We start from the raw sequence: 24450 nt of genomic DNA on the forward strand, positions 1-24450 counted from the left end.
AAGAATACTGGCTACAAGAATGAGATAATAGACTGCATCTGTTGCCCTTCTTAACTGGCTGCTTGGCTTTGAAGGGAGCCCCTTACCTCCAACTCACAACTGTTTGAATACAAGGTGCCTAGCATGGTACATGCTGTAATATTAAAAGCAGTTTACTTGAACAATAGTAAAATGAAAGTCAGTTCAAGTCTTAAACTAATTTGGAACTACATTATCAAAAATGGGGGGATGGCTCTGTGAGAGGGGAAGTAAAAATCATTATCTGAGGGGCATGTCTACCTTCAGGGATACATGTTGGCAAAAACACTCCTGTCTTTTCCAGATCAGGAGCTGTGTTTTCTGTGCTCTAGGATGGGTAGTGAAGGAGAGTTAGGGCAGCCTAGGCCCTTGAGTTAGGACAGTGGTTTGAAAGTTGAGGTAAGCGTACGGTACATCAGTGCCTTGATTTCTTAGAGGCCTAGAAGTGCCTCAGAACTGTGCCCTGCCTGGAAGTTCGAATGTACATCATGTTTCTCCTTTGCTTTTTTAGGCATCACCTAGCACTGTGCCAGGGACATCAGCCCCTGCATGGGGTTCTGGCCTCTGTCAGGCATCTGCCTCAAGGATATGGCAGACAGGGAGAAACCCCTCTTCTTGTATTTCAGAATTCTGTAGACTTCAATGGGTAGCATTTCTGAAAATAGTTACTTTCCTGAGATGTAACGTGCCATGTGGTATTTCTCATGGAGCAAATGCTGTGCTGTGAAGAGACTTCAGAAGGCTGTCGTAACACTATTGATAAAATATATATGGTGCCTCTCTTCTGTTCATGCTAACTTTAGAGGCTACTTGGGGCATAAAAAAATCTCCGTCTGGACAGTCAAAGGCAGGTATTTGAGGAAGCAGGAATTCAGTTTTGTTATTGATGCATTTCTCACAAGAGGGTAGTCACACAGTCATCCTGGGAACTGGGCATGTTAGATCTTGTAGGTCAGATATGCTGACCCACGAGAATCGGGGAAAGTTCTCAACATGCATTGAGTCAGTCCTGAGTCAACACAGCAGCATGCTGCCAGTACCCCTTGAAGACTGGAAGATCTAAGTAAGTCGCAAAAGGGCTTCTGGCCATAAATGGAAAGCTGAATTCAAGTCTCCCAGATGTAGTTAAATCTGAGAAGAACATGTCCTTTCCCATACAACCTGGTCCGTGTAGGGCAGACTGAACAGATGAGCTCGTGTACCTGCTGCAGGGGTGGGTGACTGGTACAGGAGAAGGACCTGTGTGCTGGACCTGAAGAGGTGGAAATTGTTTCTAGGCATACTTTAGAGCATTTAAATCACACAGAAATACCTGTTGTCTTGCCTGTGTTGTTCAATGGGTTCATCAACCTGGGTGATGACATATCTGCACTATCAGCAAAGGTGAACATAAACTAGGGGAAGTGCTTGATGAGGAAGGATAGAGCCTCCATCCAGAGGGGCCTTAACAAATGTGAGGATTCTGTCAACAGGAACTTTTCTGAGGTTAAACAAGGGGGATATTAGAGAGAATTCCAAATGAAAATTCACAGCTTTGTTCGTAGGCTCACAACAGTAGCGTCCTCCTTCCTTTCTTCTTTTTCTGTGTATTTATTGTTCTGCCTCTATATACATCATCCTGGCTATGCAGTAGAATAGGAGTGAGCAAGTTTAACTAGCTCATGCCTAGGGATTTTGTGCTATGCCTCCCTCCCTGTGGATGCAGAAAGCTGAGCTTTGTCTCTAGGTGCAGGCAATGCTAGAAGAGCAAATGCCTTCATGCGCTTCCCTGCTTCCTTCTAGGGACTGTGGTAAGAGTCTGTGCCTGAATCACAGTGGAATCTCCAATACATGACAGGCAGCCTAGCAAAAGCAGTGCACCTGCCTTAACTGGGAGCTCCCCGTGGACATGCTGGGAGCAGTAGCTCTATTTTGCTGCAAGCTATCACAGAAATGCTGGGAGTGTGGAGAAAACAGTATTCCCATGAACCTGTACCTACTTCAAAAGGTCTTGGACGTCAGTTTCGCTTGTAAGTGGAGAGGCCGTTTTTTTGTTCAGACATGTAACTTCATCTGAATAGCCACTACAGCACATTGGTGGTGAGTCAGTTCTGGTAAAATCCTTTACCAGATGGCCTCTGGCATGTTGCTTGTTGGCTCTGAGTTACCACTGCAAATAATGTAAAAAGCAATGATAATTACTTTGATAAATATTAGGCCGCATAGTTTAGTACGTACAGCATGGGATGTTTAGAGAGAACATTTCTGGCCCATTGAAGGTCACTGAGCCTAGCAAGCCAACCTGAACTTTAAGCACTGTAGTGTCTCTGTTTAAGATTTGCTATCTGCTTGTATTTGAACATGACAAACAGCTGTAGCCAACACAGAAGAGGAATTGTGTTTGGCCACTAAGGTCAAGAGCTGGCATAGTTTTCAAAAGACTTTAAGCTTCTTTTCTTGTTCCTACATTGGTGTGTGTTCCAGTTCTAGATTCTGAGTATCTAACACTAGGCTAGCCATAACTAAAAATCAGTCCAAAATGAGAATTTATGCATCATCAATCCATCTCATATGGTATTGTAATTTCCTCACTAGAACTCTTACATTCATTGCCCTGTTGCCAGATGGTGTGAATAAGACTACACGCTGGTCATTCTAGCAGAACAAGTTTTAAGATTTTTTTCCTTTAAAAAAGTGTGGGAAAAAGTGCAAGGTAACTCTTCATTCCTGAAATTTGAAGTGTATGTGCTCTCAACTCATCATTTGCAATGTGGAGAGCCACTGAGTGAGATTTGAAGAAGTTCAATAGCACAAAGAAGTAAGCTTGTGACTAGTAACAAGATGGCTTTGTTTACATGTTGGGAGTTTTCTAAAGGGCTGCACTGGAAATCATGGGGAACTCTTCCTAGAGCTGACAAAGAAGGGGATGTTTGATGTGTCCTGAGCATACCCATCATTTGGAGCACAGTGCTCCACAGTGCATACAGTGTTACTGTGTGTGTTTATAGAGCCTGGTCCTCACCTGCTGCTAGCCTGATTGTAGTGCAGAATTCCCTGCAGCCCAGTAGAAGTGAGGACATATGTTCTGAACAGCTGTGCCTGTTCTTTAAAATATCCTAGAAGTAATGTTAGTTAGAAACCTCCTGGGCTTCAGCATCTATTTCAAGTTATTTCTTACTTCATTAGAAATTTTGACAGAGACTTCATTCAGCAATGATTTAAAGGGAAGAAGTTGTCTAGGGACAATTACAGAAGAGGACATCTTCCTTTGCATTAGGTCTGATGTGCATGAATTGAAGCATGTTTGAAATAATGCTGGATCTGCTTCAACACATGTCCTTAGCTTCTCTCTGAGCAAAGCAATAGATCTCACTTGTGCTGTGAAACTGTATCACTTTAGATCCATGTTCAGTTCCCACGATGATCAGTACTCTCTTCCTGTCTTCACGGAGCACTTCACACCCCATCAGGGAGTGTGAGGAGATAAGGGCAGAATGTATACAATCTTATTCCTTATGTTGGGAGAGACTGTGGTGTGTTGTGGTTGCTATAACTGGATGCATAACTGAGGGTGGAAACCAGCGATGTGTAAAATGAATAACATTCCTCTATGTTTAAATCTGTTTCCTTCCCTAAAATAATTTAAGGCATTTTCTCTAATATTTAATATTACAGTGGTGCTTGCTGCTCTCGATAGTACATACCAGCTTACAAATGCATGAAAATAAAAAACTAGCTCTTCTTCTCTACTCTGTACAGCCTGGTAACTGTAAAATTGGCCTTTTCCTGAAGGAGTAACCATCCCCCTACCCTGTTCTGGAATAGGAGTTAGAAAGAGAGAGGCCCTGTGTCTTGCCACTCAATGCATCAGTTGCATGCACAGAATTTTGTTCCTTAGTTTCAGCATGCAAAGATATTGTCCTGAATGGGTTTAAGCTAAGATTTAAATGTCGTTCCACCCCCCACCCTGCCCCCGTTTTAACACCCTTATCTTGCTCTTATGACTTGTTGTAGGCTGGAAATGGACTAAATGGTGAAACTTGAATCACAAGCCTGAATATAAATTGACAGTTTTTTCAGTTTCTTGCAACTTTTTTATTATGACACAATTTACACCCAAAATAATGGGAATAAGGTGTCCAGAACTTTAGAAATGTAGGTCATAACAGACTAGAACAGGGTGCATGTGGAAGGAACTTAACTTCATTCATGCAATTTACTTGCTCAGTGTCTGATGAATCTGGCCTGTTCTTCCACAAAAAGTGAAGTGAAGGAATGGATGCTTGGATGGTTGGGAAAGAGAAACCATTGAGCTCAAAATGCTATAAAACCTTTGCTTGCAGTTTGGAAGACTCCTTGCATCATGTTGATAAAGAAGCAGTAGTTTCAAGCCACTTTGATCAAGAGGGTTACGTAGACAAAACCTATCTACTTTCCTAATAAAAGCAACGTCTGTAACATATGATGCTGCTTATTCTTTGGTGCCTATGTGTGGTTTGAACGCAGCATTGCCTTTGGCATAAGGAATTATATTTAAGTTTCTTAAAATGCTGCTTCTCTTCTGTGTGTGTTTTAGCCTGCTGATTACCACAGATCTTCCCTCTACCCCATCCCCCTCACAACCAGACAAGTTTCAAGTTTTTGGGCTGCTTTTCTTAAGGACAATGGTCCTTTTAATATTGGATGTGAATTGCCTGTCCCATTGAGACAGGGATGCTACTGCCAGCAGTTTGAGGAGCACTGAGGTCTCTGTGGTCCAAGAGGATCTGTCATTTTAGAACTCTAGCAGCCATCTCCTAAGAAATATGAAAGAGAACTGTGACCCTAAGGTGGGTTTTGTAACCCAAACCAGAGGATATTTTTCTTATCCTTAAAAGTAAATGAGGGTTGAAGATTCAGCCAGTTCTGTGCCTGCTTGCCACAGAGACTGAGCATCTTGCCACATCAGTTTACCAACATTTTAATGTGGCTTCACAGCAGTGCCATAAAATAAGCTTAACATTTCAGAGGGAAGTAGTCAGAAACACAACTTCTCTTGTGCTCTGTGTGTTCTATGTAGGGTGGCAAAAACATACAGCTTCTCTCCTTCTCTGGTTTCTGGCTATGAAGAACTCTACTTGAAAGTTCTCTTTTGGAGGAGCTCAAATACCTATGCAAACTCAGCTGTTCATTACCATTCTGGTTGCTACAATTATTAGAGGCTATTGTCTGTCTTTGGGAACAGCCTGCCCTTTCTGGATGAGGTCAGGTAAGCCTTGTCTGGTTTTGGTGTGTGTTGGTGTGCTGATATGCGCATTTCTTTCAGCCATCTGTACCCAAGCAAAGATCTTGGAAGCCTGTAGTGTGTTTCTGCTTGGTGTTGGACTGTGTTGTGCTACTGTGACTGAATTTCTTGAGCAATATCAATATGTGCAAAAAGACAATGGAAATATTCAGTCTTCACCTGAGCTTCCTCTTGGTTCTGCCTTGTTCAGTTTCATGTGTTGGTGGCTTGGAGTGGGAGAGTTTGCATCCAGCTTCGTTTTATGAAGCAGGATGTAGGTGTGCAAAAGTGATGCTGTTGTAGGTCAGACTAGCAATTAAGAACAAACCAGGCAAACTGGGGGGAAATGAGGCTTGTCTGGAGGAACTATGGGCTTGCTTTGAATTCTGCATTCATTTTCTGTAGAGTGGGTAATTAGAAAAGCTATGTGAAAAAGCGGTGGGTCTTGTGGCTCTTGTGCTGTTGTAGCTGTCGTATGGCCTGTCAAAGAGTGGCACTTGGCTGGGATGGGCTGCAAGGCAAAAAAGTGTGATGGCATACCTGAGCCGCCTTGAACTTTTTCTAAGCAAGTCCTGCAGCAGCTGTTATGGCTGTAATGCAGCCTGAGGTGGGCTGGAAGATGTCTGTGGTGCTGTCTCAATTGAAACAGAAAGGTAAGAGGGAGACAAGGGAAAAACTGTGTTGTCTTTCAGATATACCGTTACTTTTGTACGTTAAGCTGAGTAGCACTTATTATTGACCTTTCCTTTGGTTGTGAGATGCACCATCACTGAGAAAACTTGGCATCATGGTAGAATATAGAGCATATCAACAGACAGCCTTTCCTAATCACTGTTTTTAAGGATCTTTTTGTATCTTTCTTTAAAAACAAACAACAAAACACCCAGCAAAAAATCCAGCTTTCTGCAATTGTCTCTTTGGGTGTAGTTTTGTGCACTGAAAATGTTCGCATACACATTGGTTAGTGGTTTAGAGACGCATTAGAAAATAAGAGTATAACTGGAAGAATTACCAGAAAGTGTTGTCTCAGTTGTATTCATCAAGATCATGACTGGAATGTATTTTTATAATATGACATTTTCTGACTTGACCAAAGTGGAAAATACCAGATGTTACTCTTCATGATTTGTGACATTTCTATTGCAAGAAGAAAACTGATTTATGGTGTTTGCATGACTGTGGTTTGCTTTCCTTAACAGTAGGATCTGTTCTTGATGATGCTATGCTGAATGCTAACCAGATTTATTTGGTCCTTTTAGATATCTGTGTAAGCACCAATGCTCTTGAGTGATGACATGATAGACTGTATACTTTAGAGCATTTTATCAATAGCTGCATACATTCAAATACTGCTTCACATTCTGTACTATTATATAAAATGTTGTCCAAGGAGAAAAAAACCACTTCATTACTAACAGATTACTCTGTAAGTGGGCTTTCAGCTAAGAATCCGCATCTAGTGAGGATTTGCCTGAGTAGCATAACTACAGGGAAATCTCCAAACAAATGCAAGGTACTGAATATTAGCTGCTGGACAGCTCAGTGTAAGAGTATTTGAGGTCTTTCAAGTGCTACGTACCAGTTGCTTCTTTCATCAATCACTTACTGAGCTGGCTGGATGAGTAAAGGGATCATAGGGCTGAGGGGATGAGTTGAAACATTTCCCAGTAATTTCAATGTTCATGTTGCTGTCACTTTTTCTGTGCTAGCAAGTCAGCTGTCTTTTACTGCATGCAAGACCTTGGATTGTGAAAAACAAAAATCTATGGCTGGATGTGATGACAACTGAGCAGCTCTTTTGGTCTACTCATCTTGAAGTAGAATTCTGAATTAAACCATTCTGTCTCCAGAGATGAACAGCAAAATGTAGACCATCTTTCATGTCTACATAAATGATCCTTGCTGTATGAATGTGCAGGTCTGCGCTGGACTTTGAGTTTACTTTATCTCCAGTCCTAACATTTGGAGTCATATCTGAAGGCTTTTACATCTGACAGGGGGTGATTCATCTTCTTTGGGTGCTTAGGTACTGATCAGAGTTCCTAGGTTGTGCCAGTAGCTCAACTTGAGTGACAAAACAGAAAGATTGCAACTAGGACAACACTACCCTTGGGAAAGCAAGTCAGAGTGGGCAAAATTGCAAATAATCACTGTGGCTGATCACTGTTTCTTGAAACTTGCCATTTGCAAAATTGCAAATGATCCTGCGGCAAGTAATCACTGTGGCTGTTCCTTGCAGTGAACAGAAAAAAACAGATAGTTTAGTATGCAGATGCTGTGCAGCTTTTAAGTCCTGCCAAAGGACAAAACAAGAGTACTGATAGTGCCTGTTCTTGCTGGAATCCTGGTCAGAGGGAAAGATCTCTTGTAGATGCAGCAGATACCACTTCCAAAGCTTTGACATGTCTTTGTTTTCATGGCATTTTTCTGAAAAATGACTGAAGATAAATTAATGGGCATTAGTCATCAGGGGAACTTCAGGCTATGTTTTGAGGTCTCATTTTGTTTTGTTTTTTAATCATAGTGACACAATCATTCTCAGGCTAGATGTTTCTTTAGAAATAACATGCAATTCACATTTCTCTGTTGCTTTTAGCCATGTAGCCACTATGCCTATGGAATATATCTATTCTAGGAGTTTTTCAGCAGCAGTACTTCTCCTTGTCTTGTACTCTCTATGGGGAATGCTAGCATGTGGCTAAAAGGAGATAAGAGCACATCTCATCTGGCTAAAAGAACATCTCATCTGGCTTTGTTAAATCATGTATCGCAACTCTTCTGGCTACATGAATCTGCTGTCTCAGTCTGCCATATATGTTGTTCCTGTAGGCAACTTCTTCCCCACTATGTATCACAGGGCAATTACGTCTGGAGGGAGGTCTCTATCCACTTTCCCTTCTTCTCTGCCTCCTTCCCCCATCCCAAGTAAGGCCACGTTCGAAGTTAGTTACATACAGAGAAGATAACTCCTCTCTGGATAATTCTCACTGAACTTAAACCTCCAGCTACCAGGGAAATAGTTGCATATTTTGTCTTGGTTTTAATAAACTCACTTTTGCTCACATCTAGATATCCCTTGCAATATCATCTTGAATGTATAAATATAGATAAATATTTATACTCACTAAAAATCTTTTTGATCAGTGCTTATGTCATTCAGTGCTTTTGAGTAAGCTTTCATTAAGCAGAGACTCTCACAGGCAGACAGATTCAAGAAAATATCTTCCTTCTGTGTAAGCGTTGAATGGCATTTACATTATGAATGGGTGGTTCTTCCGCTCCTTTGCCCTCTCAAGGTGATTTCTGTGAAGGGGTGAGACTGCGTGCCTGAAGAGAGCTGGCAAGGGCATTGTAAGCATCAGTAGCAGCCATGAGTAGCAAGACTGATCTAACTGTAGAAATTAGTAGGAAATATTAGTCAGATTTGCTACAAGCTTCTCCGTCCTGACACTAGAGAGTGTCAGCTTGTTTAAAATAGCCACCACTTTGGTGTTAGAATGCCTCTCAAGAAGAATTGATTCTGCTTGTGCTAATCTTAGAACAAATTTTTTTGGACACTGTAGCTTGTGTCGTGGGCTGGTGAGAACAATTGTGCTCACAGGTGTACATGAAAATACCTGCACTGCACTCTTTCCAAGATGGCTTCCATTCCCACTTACCACAAGGAATGAATCCTCTTTTACACAGCTTAGAAGCTTCAGAGTATGGAATAAGAATCACAGATTTTGATTGAGCTGAAGTCTCTGCTATGCATTGTTGCTACTAGTATTGCTCCATTTAGCCCATGGAACAATGATCCTTGAATCCCAAAGGTCAGTGCTGCTTATCAGAAAGGTCAAGAAAACCTACAAGCAAACCATGGATTTAGTATTATGATGCAATGGTGGCTGTAACAACATATGAAGTTGGCTATTGGCCAAGCAGCCGTAAATGTACAGAATCTTGTGGAGGTTTTTTGGATTCTTTTTCCCCTCACCTAAATGAAAAGAGAATCCTTACTCCTCTTCTTTCTCTTTCTGAGAAGTGTGTAAGGATTAAGCAGCTAAGCAGCATCAAAACACCTCTGAAGAAGTAAAGTCTGCAGAAATTATGAATTTTAAGATGGCAGTTACAATGTTTAATCATGGCTTATTTAACAGAAAATTAGTTTTTGAGGGGGAAGGCTTTGTAGAATAAACTTCTTCCTTCAGGGAACTGAAGAAATTTAATTTTTTGTTTCTTTGCCTCTGCCATAAAAGAAATACATCTCCAAGGTCAGTTTTCATGTCCTTTGGAAGCAGTACTGCTGTTCTTCCAATCCACTATGATTTAGGTTTTCTTCCCATGTGTTTTGTTTTTTTAATCAGCCTCCCTCGACTCCACCAACACCTACCCCTCCTCTTTGCTGCTCCTCACCACCCCCAAAGAAAAACATATACTTCCTGTCTTCTTCAGCAGGGTACGCTTGCTTGTCTGTCTTATTTCAGTACATATGTTCTGTGGAAGAATTTAATGGGTTTTGTTGCTCGTTTATTGATACTTACCATAAACAGACTTCTTCCCTCCTACCCTTGCTCTGACTGGCCTAATACTTTATCAGGATTGTTGGAATGTAAAGGTGCTTTAAGTGCCTCTTCCTGGGGTAATGAGTCATACTTGGACTTCAGTAGGATTTCCATCATGTTGCAGGCTGTTTCAAGACATTGCTTTTCACATCAAGAGGTTGTGCCAAGCTCTCACACCAAGGCAGGAGAACAAATATCTGTTGTTCATTCCTGCAAAGCAGCACACTACTGAGTCACTTGGCTTCTGTTCAAAGGAAAATGAGGGAAGATCTTCTCATATCCATCTTTTCCTGCAGCAAAATCTGGAATCATGAGCATTGGGCGGCAGGTGCTGCAGTCTCAAGGCAAAACAGCCCTCCTTCCCATTGGAATGTTATTGGTGTTGTCTTGTGTCCCAGCAGTTGGAGGTATTCAGCTGGACCTGGAGGCAGAGCAGAAAGCAGTTTGACTTCTGGTGACCTGAAGTGAAATTTGAGCGGAGGTAAAACTTAGCTTCTGTGGTGAATAGACTTGGCACTAATACAATGAGAATTCTGCAGCATGAGTTCTAAAATGTTTCCAGACTAACTTGCCAAGATGAGTGTGAAAAGAAACATTAATGGTGAGACTTGGAATATGTAAGCAGTTGGCTAAGTATTTCTGACTTGTTTATGGAGAGGGAGAGGAGATGGTTTCAATGGGAGCAAATGTTCTAGTGTTAGGGTGATCTCTGCATTAGCATCTGTCTTATGCCTCTGGCAAACTGGCAAGTTATTGGTTGATGTGTAGCCTACCTATACACGTGGTGCAAACAGCTCACTGCCCTTTAATGCGATTACATGCCAGTTCAGTGGCTCTCCATTGGAAGCCTCAAGAGCAGACCATGTGGAGAGCAGAGGTTTGGGCCAATTCAGCAAGACCTGTTCCCTGATAGAGAGCAAGAAGAACTCCAGATGAGACTTGGCTTTCTGGGTTCAGACCTGGCTCTGATGTGGCCTTCACCTGCGAGAGACAACCAGGCTGCCAGTATAATGTCTGGGGAGCTGCATCATGTATTCACCAGTACCTCTCAACGTGAGCCTGCACCTTCCGAAGTTTCTTTTTACTGCCACTGATAACTTCAGGTTTTCAGTGACAGGTGAGAATACAAGGAATACAAGTGGCTGTTGTCCACAAACAAGCCTTGTTCTTGAGTTATGTTCTCAGGTAACTTTTTTTTTTTTTTTTAGTATGGTGCTTTTCTAGTTGTCCTAGGCTTATCTATAGAAAGCTAGTGTGCTACAGCAGATCCTCCAAAGACTTTGCGGACTGCTGTTCTGGGGCTTTTGAATATAGAATATTTGAATCCACATTTCAGAAGCTGTGCTGCTCATAACTCTGCTCTGACTATCCTAGTTGAAGATAGGTTAGCCTGTTTCCTAACTACTGAAACACTCCCTCTCCCTGCAGGGCATTTTGTTTCTACAGGAGAGCCAGATGCAAATAGTGGACTCTAGCAAGGGATTGTTGTTTGCCTGCTTGCTTTAATTAAACATCCAGATCTTTCTGATGATAAATGTTTAGTTTGTCTGCGTGCCTTGAAAACTTCATACCAGAAACATCTGTGATTTCCAGATAAAGTTACTTCAATGCTAAGATCCTTGGAGCTGGAATTATCTAGTAGATTTGAGTCATGCAAATGTAGTGAGAATAGCATCACAGTAGTATTCACTCCAGGTTGGCTATAGTTTTGTGTGTTGTGTAGTTGATAGCAGGTTGCATTTTTTATGTGATTAGCAGGAAATGAAATCCAGGTCACTAGGATTGAAGCTGTTTAAATGCTGACTTCTGGGAAGAGGGCATAAGTGAAGCAACCATCTGGAGGAGACCTGTAGACTGAATCCAGAGGTACAGGGGCAGAAATTCTTAAAGCTGACAGCTGTGCTCTGTACACTTCTATTCCAGCACAGTGGTTACCTGTTAATGTGTTAAACAAATGAAGAATCTGCTGGGCTTCCTTCAAATAGCTGTGTATCTGAACAAAGTTAAGTGCACACACAAATGACCTTGAAAAATCATTGTACTTTCATTCAAGGGCTTCTATCAACAGCCATTTGTTGGGGTTAAGAGCATTGCTAAGTATTTTGCCCCATGCTTAAGGAAATAGGGTGAAGCTTTATCCACCAGTATGAACAGTTTAAATACTATATTGAGCTCTGTACTGTTGAATGGAGATGGGTGCTGTGTAAAATCCCAGCAGCAGAATTCTGTCATCTAACCTGAGTTCTGCTCTGAGGCTTGTCAGGTACAAAGGGTACCTGATAGCCCTTGTACTTTGCTTAAAAGTCAATTTCAGTGCTAGCTTTTCAAAAGTTGGCCTTGCGTGGCAGTACTGTTTCCACGTTACCTTCATAGTCAGATTTGGCTCAGTAGGATAGGGCTTTGGTGGTAGAGAAAGCAACTGAGGAGCTGGTAGGACTGTCATTTTAAATTCTGCAGCAGTCCTGAAATCTGTAGCTGAAGTTGAGATGGGGTCTGTTTTATCACAGTTGCACCTGATATGTGTGGGTCAGTACGCTTTGGAATCCGACATGCTGGTGAGTCAAAACAGCTTTGTTGTGCTGCAGTTGATTAGTCTATAAGTTAATGTGTCTGTATCTAGTTACATTATAAATCTCTATTTCTCAGTGGGACATGCATAAATTACTGTTTGCTGTCAGAGTGATAAGGAAGCTCATGCCTGTGTTACCATAGGTGCTGTGAACTCCTTGCATGTAAAAAGTTTAACAGCTTTCCCAGTAGAACAATAGAGGTTGAAAAAATCAGGGAATTTATATGACTTGGTGCTTTGTCTCTTGTGGGCTAAGACTCTTTCTGCATGTTGGATGTAGGCAAGCAAGATGTGTTCCTACTGTGATGCAGGAACCTGCCTTTACTTCCCAACCTGCCCACTGTCTATAGCTCATTCTCTTTCGCCAGACAGGAAAACAAAAACTTTCTTGCAAGTGCTTAACTTTAGGGAATCTTTCTGTGTCTGACATTCCTTACAGAACTGTTGCAAGAGGACTCTTACATTTTTTCATATTATCATATTTCATCCAAAGAAATGTTGCAAAGGGGCTGTAAAATGGTGTTGAGTTTATTACTGCCTGGTGACGCTTACAGGTGTGCTTGATTTAGGGAAAAAGGTTTTTTTATGTTATCAGAACTTTTTTTTTTTTTTAAGAGTGCAACTACATTGTTTGACCTCTCGTTACTGCATGCTTTAGTTTGAGATGAAGGAAATACCTATTGGCATCTATACATTGTAGAAGATTGCATCCTCCTGGAAGGAAAGCTGTAGAAGCTCACGTACTGGGTTCTGTAAGCAAGTAGTACTGTCTTCAAAGTTTCTTTTTGTTGGCTTTATAGCTGTTCTGTTTTCTTGATGATATATCCCCTAACTCTCCAAACTCACCTCAGGAATACGGTGCATCTAGGAGCAATGCTGTTGAATTATTTAAGACTATTAAGAGGTTTAGTGTGGCTGCTGGAAAGGTTACCGTGAGGTATCTGCTTGTCCTGTGGAGCTTTGTCTGTTCTGTATGTGAGTTTGTCAGACTTGTTCACTAAATGGGAAGAAGAATATCAAGTTCAGTCTTGTATCTCATAACCTTGTGTTCCCAGGTGTCTCAGTTTCTGTACCTTGCTGGTCAGGTTCTTGGTTTTACACAGGAGTCAAAACTCCTGCAGCCTGATTCTGTTATAACTGCTGATTTGCGAGAATAAGAATTATTTGTGGGGGTCTTCCAGCCTGCTAGCAAAATAAGTTAATTCAAAACTTTGGTTGTTTCTTCTTCCAGTAGCTAATTAATTTAACGAGCATAATTCTATAGAAATGTAGTTTTCTTTATCAGCGGTAAGAGTTCAAAGGATAATATTAATAAAAGTGAAAAAATCAAAAGAAGTGAAATTAACACAGTTTTGGGCTCCCTGGTCATTCCAGTAACTCTTTTAGCACTTAGAGCTGTCATTCTTAGGGGTTGCATGAAAACCATGGATGTTAGTTGAATGCTCTAAAATTATTTACTGTAATGATAAGGCATGGTTAGTAGTGATGCTGATGCAATTTTCTTTCTTGCCAACAGAGATTCAGAAGCAGGAAGGCATGAAGTCCCATCAGAACAACCTGCAGCTCTATGACACACCCTATGAACCAGAAGGCAGTGGTGTGGAATCCGATTCTGAAAGTGTGGCGAGTCACCGTTTACGAGAAAACAAATTGCCCCAGGATGATGACAGGCCTGCAGATGAGTATGATCAGCCATGGGAGTGGAACAAAGTCACCATCCCAGCTCTGGCAGGTAGGATCCCTAGATCGGGACCAGGAAATCCTCTCTCACACTCATGGCATATGTACTTGACTTTGGGAGAATTCAAGTATTTCTGCTCCTTTGATGTGTGTGTGGGGAGAAATCTCTGAAAAGCAAATGTGGGTAGTCTCAAATCTTCACCTGCTGCAGAAATGTGGAACGTTGCACTTCTTGTTTGGTGCTTCAGCTGACCTGTTGTCAACCATGTCAGCACTTGGTTTGTGTTAGTAAAACTTCTGTTTCTCCCACTCCTTGCCCCTACCCCCAATTCAATGGTTGTGATGTAGATAGTGTTTATTGTTGAGTGGCTCTATGATGAGGCAGTTGCTTTGCAAGGTCTTTAAATGTGGGGCAGTTCTTAAAGGCGCAGGACAAAAAATAGCTGTGTAATGTGCATGCAGTAACATGCTTCTACTCAGTGATGAGTTTCTTGGTATTTGGAGTATTTTCATTATAATTGCAAGAGATCTGATACAAACTGTTTTCTGTCTCTGAATGTCTGTGCTTGGTGTTGGTTACACTGCTCCTTCTTTTTCCTTTCTGTTGTTTTGTGGAAATGGCTGAGGGGGGCTTCATTCAGTGAGGATGTGATTCTAAAGGCCAAGGCTTTTTCTTTTGTAAAGCTTCTGTGTGCCCAGCAAAGCGCAGCTATATCAGCTGGTGCAACCATGTTCCAGAATGCTCTTGTGGGGTGCTAGATTCATACGTGCTCTGTGATTTTCCCCTGAATGGCATGTTCTAGTGAAAAGCTGTGTCTAGGAGCTTGTTCCCCTTTCTTTTTAGGAGTCAGCTTGGAAGAAAGCTTGGAAAGGAGAGTTGTGTGTAGTGATGATTGTGGGGATGAGGAGGGAAGAAAAAAGATATGGCTCTGGGAGGGAGCATGGTAGAAGCCTGAAAGCAATGATTAGTACTCAGGGTGCATTTACCCTGTGTAAATCCTGCTTGACAAACCTGTTTGCTTTCTGTGTTGAAACTACTAGATCTGTTAATTGAAGGAGAGCAGTAGGTGTCATCTATTCAGCATGCTGTGCTGTGGCATCAGCTGTGTTACCTGGTTTGGAATGCTAGATGTTAGACGGGTGGACTACTAGATTTGTGAAAACCTGTCAGGGTCATTGACCTCAAAGGGTAGTGCTCAGTGATTCATACTCTTCCTGGAGTCTGGTTACAAGTGTGATTCCTCAGAGAATCTGTTCTGGAACCCCTCCTGTTTAGCATCTTTATCAGTAATCCAGAAGAGGAGGAGGGGAAATGCATCTCATCAAGTCTGGATTGATATCAAATGGGGAGGGTGTGTGTGTGCAGAGCTGCCATTCAAAGGGACCACCATTCAGAGGGACCTGGACAGGCTGGAGAAATGGGCTGACAACAACCTTACAAAATCCAACCAGGACAAACTCAAAGACCTGTATCTGGAGCAGACTAACCCCCCTGCAAAGATATGGACTGAGGACTGGCAGACTTGCTGGGTTACAGCTTTGCTGGAAGGGGCTTAAGGAGTCCTGGGGAAAGTGGACTAAATGTGGCGAGCAGTACTCCCCAACATTGATGAAGGCTAGCAGCGTCCTGGCCTGTGTGAACAAGAGCATAGCAGTAGATCAAGCAAAGTGACTGTTCCTCTTTACTTCACATTTCTTGGACAACATGTGTAATGCTGTGTCCAATACTCTGATGCAAGAAGGATGTTGATAAATGTTGCTGTCAGCAGAGAGCCACCAAAATGACAGGAAACTGCAGCACATGACTTGTGAGGAGATGCTGAGACAACTGGGCTTGCTTTGCCTGGAGAAGAGAAAGCTTTGAGGGAGATGTAATAGCAACTTCCCAATGCCTATGAGGAGATCTTTGAGAAGAGGGAGCCAGGTTCTTCACAAATGAGCAGGTGTGTGATGGGAAGATGAGACATAAGTTGAATCAGGGGAGATTCTGACTCAATATGAGGAAGTTTTTTCTCTGCAAGGACAGTCAAGCATTGGAACCAATTGTCCAAGGACCTCTTGCAGTCTCCATCTTTAGATTTTTGTGTGAAGGGATGACGGGATAAAGTTCTGAACAACCTGATCTGATCACATAGCAGACCTTGCCTTGAGCAGGTTGGACTAGACACCTCCCACGGTCCCTTTCCACCTGAATTATTCTGTGATTTTGCAATTCTGTGTGCCATGATATTGCCACACTACAGAAATGAGAAGTGACTTCTCTCCACAGCTATACAGGGCTACTGTTCTGTAAACAGAGCCTGTTGGGAAAATACCTTTCTTGGGTGTTTCTGACCTGATCCACTAATAGGTAGATGGACATGGGTGACAGAAATGTGTTTTTCTTCTAGCACTGTGGAGTAGAGCAGTGGCAATCTGTTTGAGAGTGATTCCGCCTCTCTTCTTCATTTGTTCTTACATCTGTAGGTTGTGGTTGATTTGGGTTTGTTTCCAAGCCAAGCTGATGTCTGCAGTATCCATTCTGTGACATGTGTCTCTTGCTCCCACCCACATGGATGAATCTGAAGCAGCTGCTTAAAAAGAAACCTCTTGCTTAGCATCCCTTTTTCTTTTGTTGGGCTCCTATGGAACAGAAGAGGAGGTTAAAGAAAACTGATTTCTACTTCGAGCAGCATGATTTGCTCTGGTATGTAAGCTGTTAATAATCTTATGGAGTTCCAGGCTCAGTTGCTTTCCCATTAAGCATATGCTGATAGTTCTTTTGAGCCTGGATCTAAACCAGCATTCAGCTCTGCTGGATGCTGTGCAGGTAAAGTAGTCTTTTTCCCTAAAGAGCATGAACTCCAACATAAAAGTCTAACCTGCTTCTGTGGCTTCTAGTAGGATATACAGTTCTGCTGCTGAGCTCTGCCTGGTGGAAGCAGGCTTTGGTTCAGGCTTGCCTGAGCAGACTCATCCCCTTTGCTGGACCAATTAAAATGCTTGCAAGACTTGTGCTGGGAGATTGCCGGGCTGTGAGATCCTGGCTATGATTTGGGATATCTATTGTGTGTCAAGGTAGGCTAATCAACAGAGATGTGTATCACTAGGTTTCCAGTGCCAAAATGGCTATTCTGCAGATGCTGAATGTCATTCTGGTATTTGTTTGTAAAGCCTTCTGCTTTGGGTTTGTGCTATGGCATTCGTGTCTGCCCCAGTTCAGCAGATATTTCCATGCCTTTTCATGTGTCCTTATGATGGCAGAAATGTTGCCTTTGCGTAGAGCATATGTGCAGCCTCCATCTCCTGACAGGTGAGTCTTATTACACAGCAGCATGGTCCACAGTAACTCTATTGTAGAGGTGGGGTGTCTGCTACCTGGAAGGATCCACAAGCTACCCACAGCACATGTAGGGGCAGCGCAGAGCCATAAGCAGTGAATTTGCAGTGGGTCTTAGGCTGCTCTCTGCATTCTTTTCCAGGGAATTTCTCTATTCTTCATTCTAGATTCTGGAGGGGTTTCCATCGTTTCCCCTCTGCCACCACGTCTGCTCCTTGCTTCCTCCTTTCTTTTGTTTGTGGTCATCTTTTCCCCTTTCTTTTGTCCCACAGAGCTGCATCTATGTCTAGACTCTCACTTATCCTCCTACCTGACACCTGGTCCCACTCTGTTACCTTCTTAGATCTCCTTGGGATTTTTCTTCTTCCACCTTCAGACATCTGCTCCCTATCACTCAAGACCCTCACCTATTAGCTGTGTGTGCATTTCTACCCATGAGGAAGAAGGATGGTGTGCTCCCTCAATCTTCCCTTCCTTCTAGCCCTCTGGGCTAGGCCAGATGCCATGGGAATGTCTGGGCTACAGTGACTACAGATTGCTGTTGAAGACCTTCTGCAAGGAAGCTGAACAGTTAATTCTTGCTGACTGTGTTAGCTGAAAGGCTTCCAGTAATTTTTTGCCAACCTGTCCAGTGTTTGCTTGGCTCGAGGCACGTTCAGTCGTTCTTACCTGTGTTCTTGGACAGTTTGGGGTTAGAGCTCCTTTTGAGCACAGAATATTTTGTTCGAAGGTGACAGAGAGTAAGTAAAGCCTTTGGACTGCATGAAAGAGCAGGGAGGAACAAATGCTCGAGCAGGTGACACTTAAGTCTTCAAAGGTGAAATTATTTAGAGCTCTTTATTTCTCTGCAGTTTGTTTCTGTGGTTTAGCATAGCAGAGGGATTCTGTGAGTTGAGTTTTTCCTTACATACTAGTTTTGATAATTTTCCAAAGGTTAAGAGTAGTATCAGAGTTACTGTGAGCTTCCCACACAAGGATGGTGATTGTATGCTACTCAGAAGTAATTTTTCTTTCAAAGTATGCAAAATAACTAAACCAGAAACTTCATCATTTAGCAACACTGAGATACAAGCTGTGGTACCAGTACACATCTGTCTGCAGCGAGATCATGCTTTACAGATTTCTCAATTAGTACTACAGCAGCCACAGAAATGGGATTATTAGTTTTAAAAGTTATTGTCTTAAGAGTCATATGTGTGCATATGGAAATCTTAGACCTTATTCTTCATGTATGGTGCATATTATATGTAGTGGCTAATTTTTAATTCACTGAATCCACAGAACAAATTTATTAGTTTATACTGCATACTACTGCATACTTTTTTGTGCACAGCTCATTTGGTGTTTGTTAAGTCTTTGAGCTCTGTAATCATCTTCATGCCTACTGTTTTGGTCTTTGTCAGGTAAATTCTGAAACTGTTTTTGAGTGTTGATTTTAAAAAAAAAGAATCTTATTTTTGTTGATTTTTTTCTTCATCTGTGGTTTTTAGCTTGTCTACATGTAACTAAATTAATAAGGCACAATCCATCCAATATGAGATTTTATGATTGGCCTATGTGTAAATATTCTTCTAAGCATTATGTAATTAACACTTATGAAAGCACACTAAATGAAAATATTGCTTTACAAAAGTAACAGACTTAAGAAGTTGTTTAACTAAAAAGAGTTACGATATGGTTGAATTTCTTATGGGTTCAGCACGCAGAGTTGTGTTGTAAAATGCTAAGAGAGTAAACATTTTTGAGATTAATTAGATTTCTTTGATTGCATCTGTCATTCATTATAACTTTAGTATGTCTTCGGTGCCTGATTATTTGTTACAAAGGAATGCATAAGGATTGGCTGCAAGCATAGATTCAAGCTGCTGTCTCACCTGGTGTCTCTATCCTTAATCTAACTCGTAGGAATTATAAGTGTTTAAATTAAGGAAAGAAAAGGTCCAACTGCTAAGTTTGAAACCATGGAAAGTTTGCAGTGGAGAAGTATTGACCCTCTGCCAAGATGTGTGAAGTGCTTTTCTGACTAATTGTGTACCGTAGTTCTGTAATGTAGCTAGCTAATGTAGCTAGACCAGGTGGGGTTTTTTTCATTTCTTAGCTGAAGTGGATTTCTCTGAAGAGCACAATGTTGGTCGAAGTGGTATTAGAAATTCTAGCTGTGGGCAAGTTGCACTTTAGAGGCCCACAACTACCATCTCCCAACTACTTGGAGTTGTGGAGGCTGTGAACCTGAAGGGACCCTCTGCTGAAACTTCCCTGTTTGAGAAGTTCATCTGACGGGAACAACAGACTTTTGTGATGTGAAGTACAGACACAAAGAGAGTTATGCAGCAAATGTTTTGGTTTGACAGGTGATAGGCCTAGAAAACAAACCAAAATGGCAAGTAACATGTCATCGTGTAACCCCAGCTGGCGATTAAGCACCATACAGGCGCTTGCTCACTCATCCCCACACCACCACTAACCCACCCACACCCTCCCCGCAAATGGCATGGGGGAGAGAATCAGGAAAAAAGGTAAAACTCATGGGTTGAGATAAAGACAGTTTAATAGGACAGAAAAGGAAGGGAAAATAATAACAACAACAATAACAGAATATACAAAACAAGTGATGCACAATACAATTGCTCACCACCCACTGATCAATGCCTAGCCAATCCCTGAGCCGTGGTGTCCCCTGGCCAACTCCCCCCAGTTTATGTACTGGGCGTGACGTCATATAGTACGGAATACCCCTTTGGCTCCTTCGGGTCAGCTGTCCTTGATGTGTCCCCTCCCAGGTTCTTCTGTACCCCCAGCCTCTGCTGGCAAGGCAGCATGAGAAGCTGAAAAGTCCTTGACTTAGTATAAACACTGCTTAGCAGCAACTAAAACATCAGTGTGTTATCAACGTTATTGTCTTCCTGAATCCAAAACACAGCACTATAGCAGGTACTAGGAAGAAAATTAACTTTATGCCAGCCAAAACCAGGACACAACACTAGAATTACCAAGAAGTTACTCATGCCAGTCTTTTAAGGAAAACATTTGTTCTTCTGCCATGATTTCAAGATTTATTGCTGAAGCATGGATAAAACCTGTTTATCTCCAACCTGGAGTTTGAGATGTGCCAGACTGGAAGTGTGCACAAGCTGTGAAGTCTGCTCAGGTTGAGGGGAGCATGTCTGCACTGTGGCTCCTAAGTACAGGACTGGGGCTGGGGCTGGTGTCGTACTGACGTTGTGGAGCAAGCTGTGTTTAGCCTTCCCCAGGGACTTCTGCTGTTAACTGCAGTGCTGAAAGATGTGTCTCTGTGTAGCAGAGCTGGAGTGCAGCGTTTTGACTGGTTGCAGCTCAAGTTCTTTGACAAACAAATTTGGTTTTGTTTCATTGGAGGCTGTACAGCTGAAGCTGAAATGAGTTTTTCATGGCTTTTATGGGAAGTGGGCAGGATTTGTTAGACCTTCTGCTGAGCTGGGCAAACTGATTTGCCCAGAAGAGCTGAGGATGGCAAAGTAACAGGAACAAAGTAGCTTGCTGGTACATAAGTCTGGCTAGAAAAGGAGATAGCAACATCAGAGACCCCATTCATGAATGTCAGGCTGACACTGGCTCCTATTTGAGTGTGTGAGAAATCAGACCTTTCCAGGCTGTCATGTGGGCATAGTAAACCTTTGGGTAAAGGAAATGCATGTGAAGTCTGTAGAGCCCATCCCGGTATTGCTTTACAAAATAAGTGGCCCTCTGTTACGAAGAGGGCCATCTGGTAGTAGTTTTCGGCACTGATCATGGACTCCTTGAAGGAGGATCTGTAGATGCAAAACTTAGTCACCTCTGCTGGCTGCAACTGCTGTTGCACAGAAAGCTGGTGCCTAGGACCCTGGGGGACTTCAAGCAGGGGAGTTCTGGTGTGCCACCATCAGAGAGGTATGGCACCAACTACAGGGAAGTGGAAGAGAGGCCACATGCAGAGTGAGGAAGGGTCAGGTATGACATCAGTTCCATAATTTTAATGGCTCTGTAAACAGAAGTACAATAGCAATAAAAAACTTTACACTCCCAGCTGCATGGAATTGAGCTTCTGAACCTTCAGTATGTATACTACAGCTTCGGTTAAGAGGGGCTTTATAGCAACCGAAACTCAGTCCTGATAACAACATTGTGTGGGTTGGTGCCTGATGGGGTATCACTCTTTTCAGTTTAATCTGCCTGGATATCCCTTTCAGACTGATTCTGCCTACCAATTTAATTCACACACACAAAAAAAAAATAAAAAAGAAATAGGGCAGGAGTGCAGAGACATGTCTGAGGTTTTCAGACAGAGAAAACATTCAAAAAGCATCTGAAATTTAACTTCGTGCTGATTGGAGAACAGATCCTACTTCTAACCATCATGTTGTAAAGATACTGCTGTTTACAATCAGAACTGAGTTTCATGTTTGTTTTGTGAACTGAATTTATTGGTGTTTGCAAGACATTGCTTGGTCCGAAGCTGACATTAAGTTCACCAGTCTTCAAAGAGTTCCCAAGTTACATCCAGGTGTTTTTCTTACAGTTGAAATAATAGTGCTGTTCATATATGTCACTGGCAAGTATACACACGCAATGTTTCTCCTTGTTATGCTAATCAGCTTTCATTATCCAGTAATGAGGTTAAATCTGAGTTTCCATTTTAAGAAATAACCAGCATATTTCTGCCATGCATACTTCAGAATATGATTGAATACCTTTGCCTAATTTTTGTGATAATTTGTGCCTAATTCCTCTGAGTAAAGGGGGAATTTGGGAGTGTCCTAAGCCCCATGAGGAAAGCATATTAAAATAACAGAAAAAAATACTCCAAAACATTTTTCATATCCAACACATCTCTATTCTGTATGCACAATTTTTTTGAACATTACAGCTGTCTTCCTCTTATACAGCATTGCTTTAAAACAGTAAGCATTACCAGCCACATGCCTAACTGGCTGTGTGTTAGAATAAATTGAGTTCTAAATGCATGAGATCTATAACATGCTGTTGTAAGAAGCCCCTTTAATTGTCCTTGTAACATTTTCTCTGATATTGCTGTTGAAATTCACAGAGAAGGTGACTTCACTGTGTATGTTTGTGCACATTGTGATGCCTGCTGATACAGTGAATTTTTCTGTCTGGTCCCCACTAGGTGACCTTAAAACAATAAGCCATCTGCATCTGGGAGTGTTAATTTTTGATGAAGAAGAAACCACAGAAGGCAGTGAGATTCAGGAATGTGGTGTGGGTAGCTCCTTTCACTGTTTCTGTCAATATTCTGTCCTTTAATGTTTTTAAATTACAGATATGTACAATCTGTAACTGCAAGTGTAATGATGCTGATACGCAATATCTGTGCTTTGCTACAGATATTGCAGTGGTCTAAGAAACTACAGCTTTACAAAATAAGTCGTCTTGCTTTTCTTGGAATAATATAGTTTGTGAGAGAAAATAACAAATGCCATTTTCCATTTTCATCACTTGTACTCTAATGTTTCAAGACAAAAGCTTTGTGCCAGCATTGTATAAGTGGATATGCTTTTAATTCATTGCTGCTTGCCAGTATTTCTGACGTGGCTAGATGGGTGTTGGCTGTCTGGATTTGCACCCAGATCACTGTTAGGATGATTCCACATAAACTGAGGCAAGCTGGGTTCTTGATGCTCTCAGTTGTTTGTTATTGTAATTATGGCAGGTGACTCAAAGCCTATCTTTGTTACTGTTACTTGTTTAACAGTATCATCTCTTGGGGAAGAAAGTATCAAATGTTAAGCGCTAGTTATTGTAACAAGGTTTAGAAGAGTGTGGATTTTGTTACTGGAAAAGCAAGAGAGTTTCAGGGCTATTTTGCATAGTTAGAAGCACGTTTACATGACACATACAACTTTGTAGATAAACCACTACATCTTAACGCTAGTGGGTGCATGTTTATTCTCCCTGAGAAGTGTGAAACCTCTCTAAGTCCTACAACTATTTTGGTTGTTGTTAACCTTGCCTGGAGAGGTAATTATTGTGTATCTTGCAGCCCAATTTAATGGAAGTGAGAAACGGCAAGCATCTCCTTCTCCCTCAAATGACCAGCGCAGGCGGTTAAGAGCACCTGGAGGAGGCTTTAAACCCATCAAACATGGCAGTCCAGAATTTTGTGAGATCCTGGGAGAGAGAATAGATCCAACTATTCAACTGGAAAAACAGATGTAAGTAAGCAGAGTAATTGCTTTCTAGCAGTTTGCCTCCCCACTTATAGGAGCAGCAAATGTCCCAGATCCTGCTGTCCAGCTCCCACTCCTCAGCATCCCCTGTTAGCGCTCACAAAAAAACTTCTCTTATTAATCCTGCAAAGTGTAAGTAATTTTTTTGTGGGTCAAAACAGCGTTAAACAGGAAATTCATCTCAGGAACAGTGAGTTTTATCTGCTGAGTATGTGCAGTTATTCTACTTTCAACCATGTTGATTACATTGCACTAGAGAAAACAGGTCTATATCATATTATACAAATTGTGCTTTAAAGCTGCACAAATTCCATATCTTTGTGGCTGCATAGCATGTTTCCAGTACCTCAGACGTGTCATGCATCTGGCTGTAATACTGCTCCAGGGAGAGACTGATAAGACCACTTACAAAGCTTTCACAAAAGAGACTGTTATTTCTAATCTGTTGGTGTCAAATTTGAGGGTGGTATTTAGAGGCAGTTTTGTCAGCTCCAAACTAAAGTTCTGGGGTAATTCACTGGGGTGAATGTCTGGTATCCACAAGGGTGGCCTCTGTCCTGCCTCGTTACCTTTCCTTGAATCGTTTGGAGGGACTGGCTTGTGTGATGGAATGACCCACTGTTTCCTGTATCATACCAAAGGTGCAGCCCCATAGAAGGAGCCAGAATTCCCTGTTACACAAAGAAAGAAAAATCTTCTTGTGGAGTAGTTTGCACAGGTAACACTGATATTTGTGAGCACTGAGAAGCCAATGGATTCACACAGTAAAAAGTAAGGAAGCTGTGTATTGAATCCCTGAAAGCAGTCCCACTCCAGACACTGTTATTCTAAGTTGGATGCAGAATTTATTTTCACAGGAGAGGGAGGGCATAATT

At 41.9% G+C, this 24450-nt stretch overlaps 1 protein-coding gene across 1 annotated transcript in view; it reads left to right on the forward strand.

Annotated features, from left to right (window-relative positions):
- Positions 1-24450, forward strand: part of SHB (Src homology 2 domain containing adaptor protein B) — a 71949-nt gene that overhangs the window by 25416 nt on the left and 22083 nt on the right. Inside the window, exons 3-4 of the mRNA XM_010565454.1 lie at positions 13890-14105; positions 23389-23560. Coding sequence (XP_010563756.1) covers positions 13890-14105; positions 23389-23560 — 388 coding nt within the window. The remainder of the gene's footprint in view (positions 1-13889; positions 14106-23388; positions 23561-24450) is intronic.

This window comes from Haliaeetus leucocephalus, unplaced genomic scaffold (genome assembly GCF_000737465.1).
Source record: "Haliaeetus leucocephalus isolate CR32 unplaced genomic scaffold, Haliaeetus_leucocephalus-4.0 Scaffold192, whole genome shotgun sequence".
In the NCBI taxonomy this organism is placed as follows: domain Eukaryota; kingdom Metazoa; phylum Chordata; class Aves; order Accipitriformes; family Accipitridae; genus Haliaeetus; species Haliaeetus leucocephalus.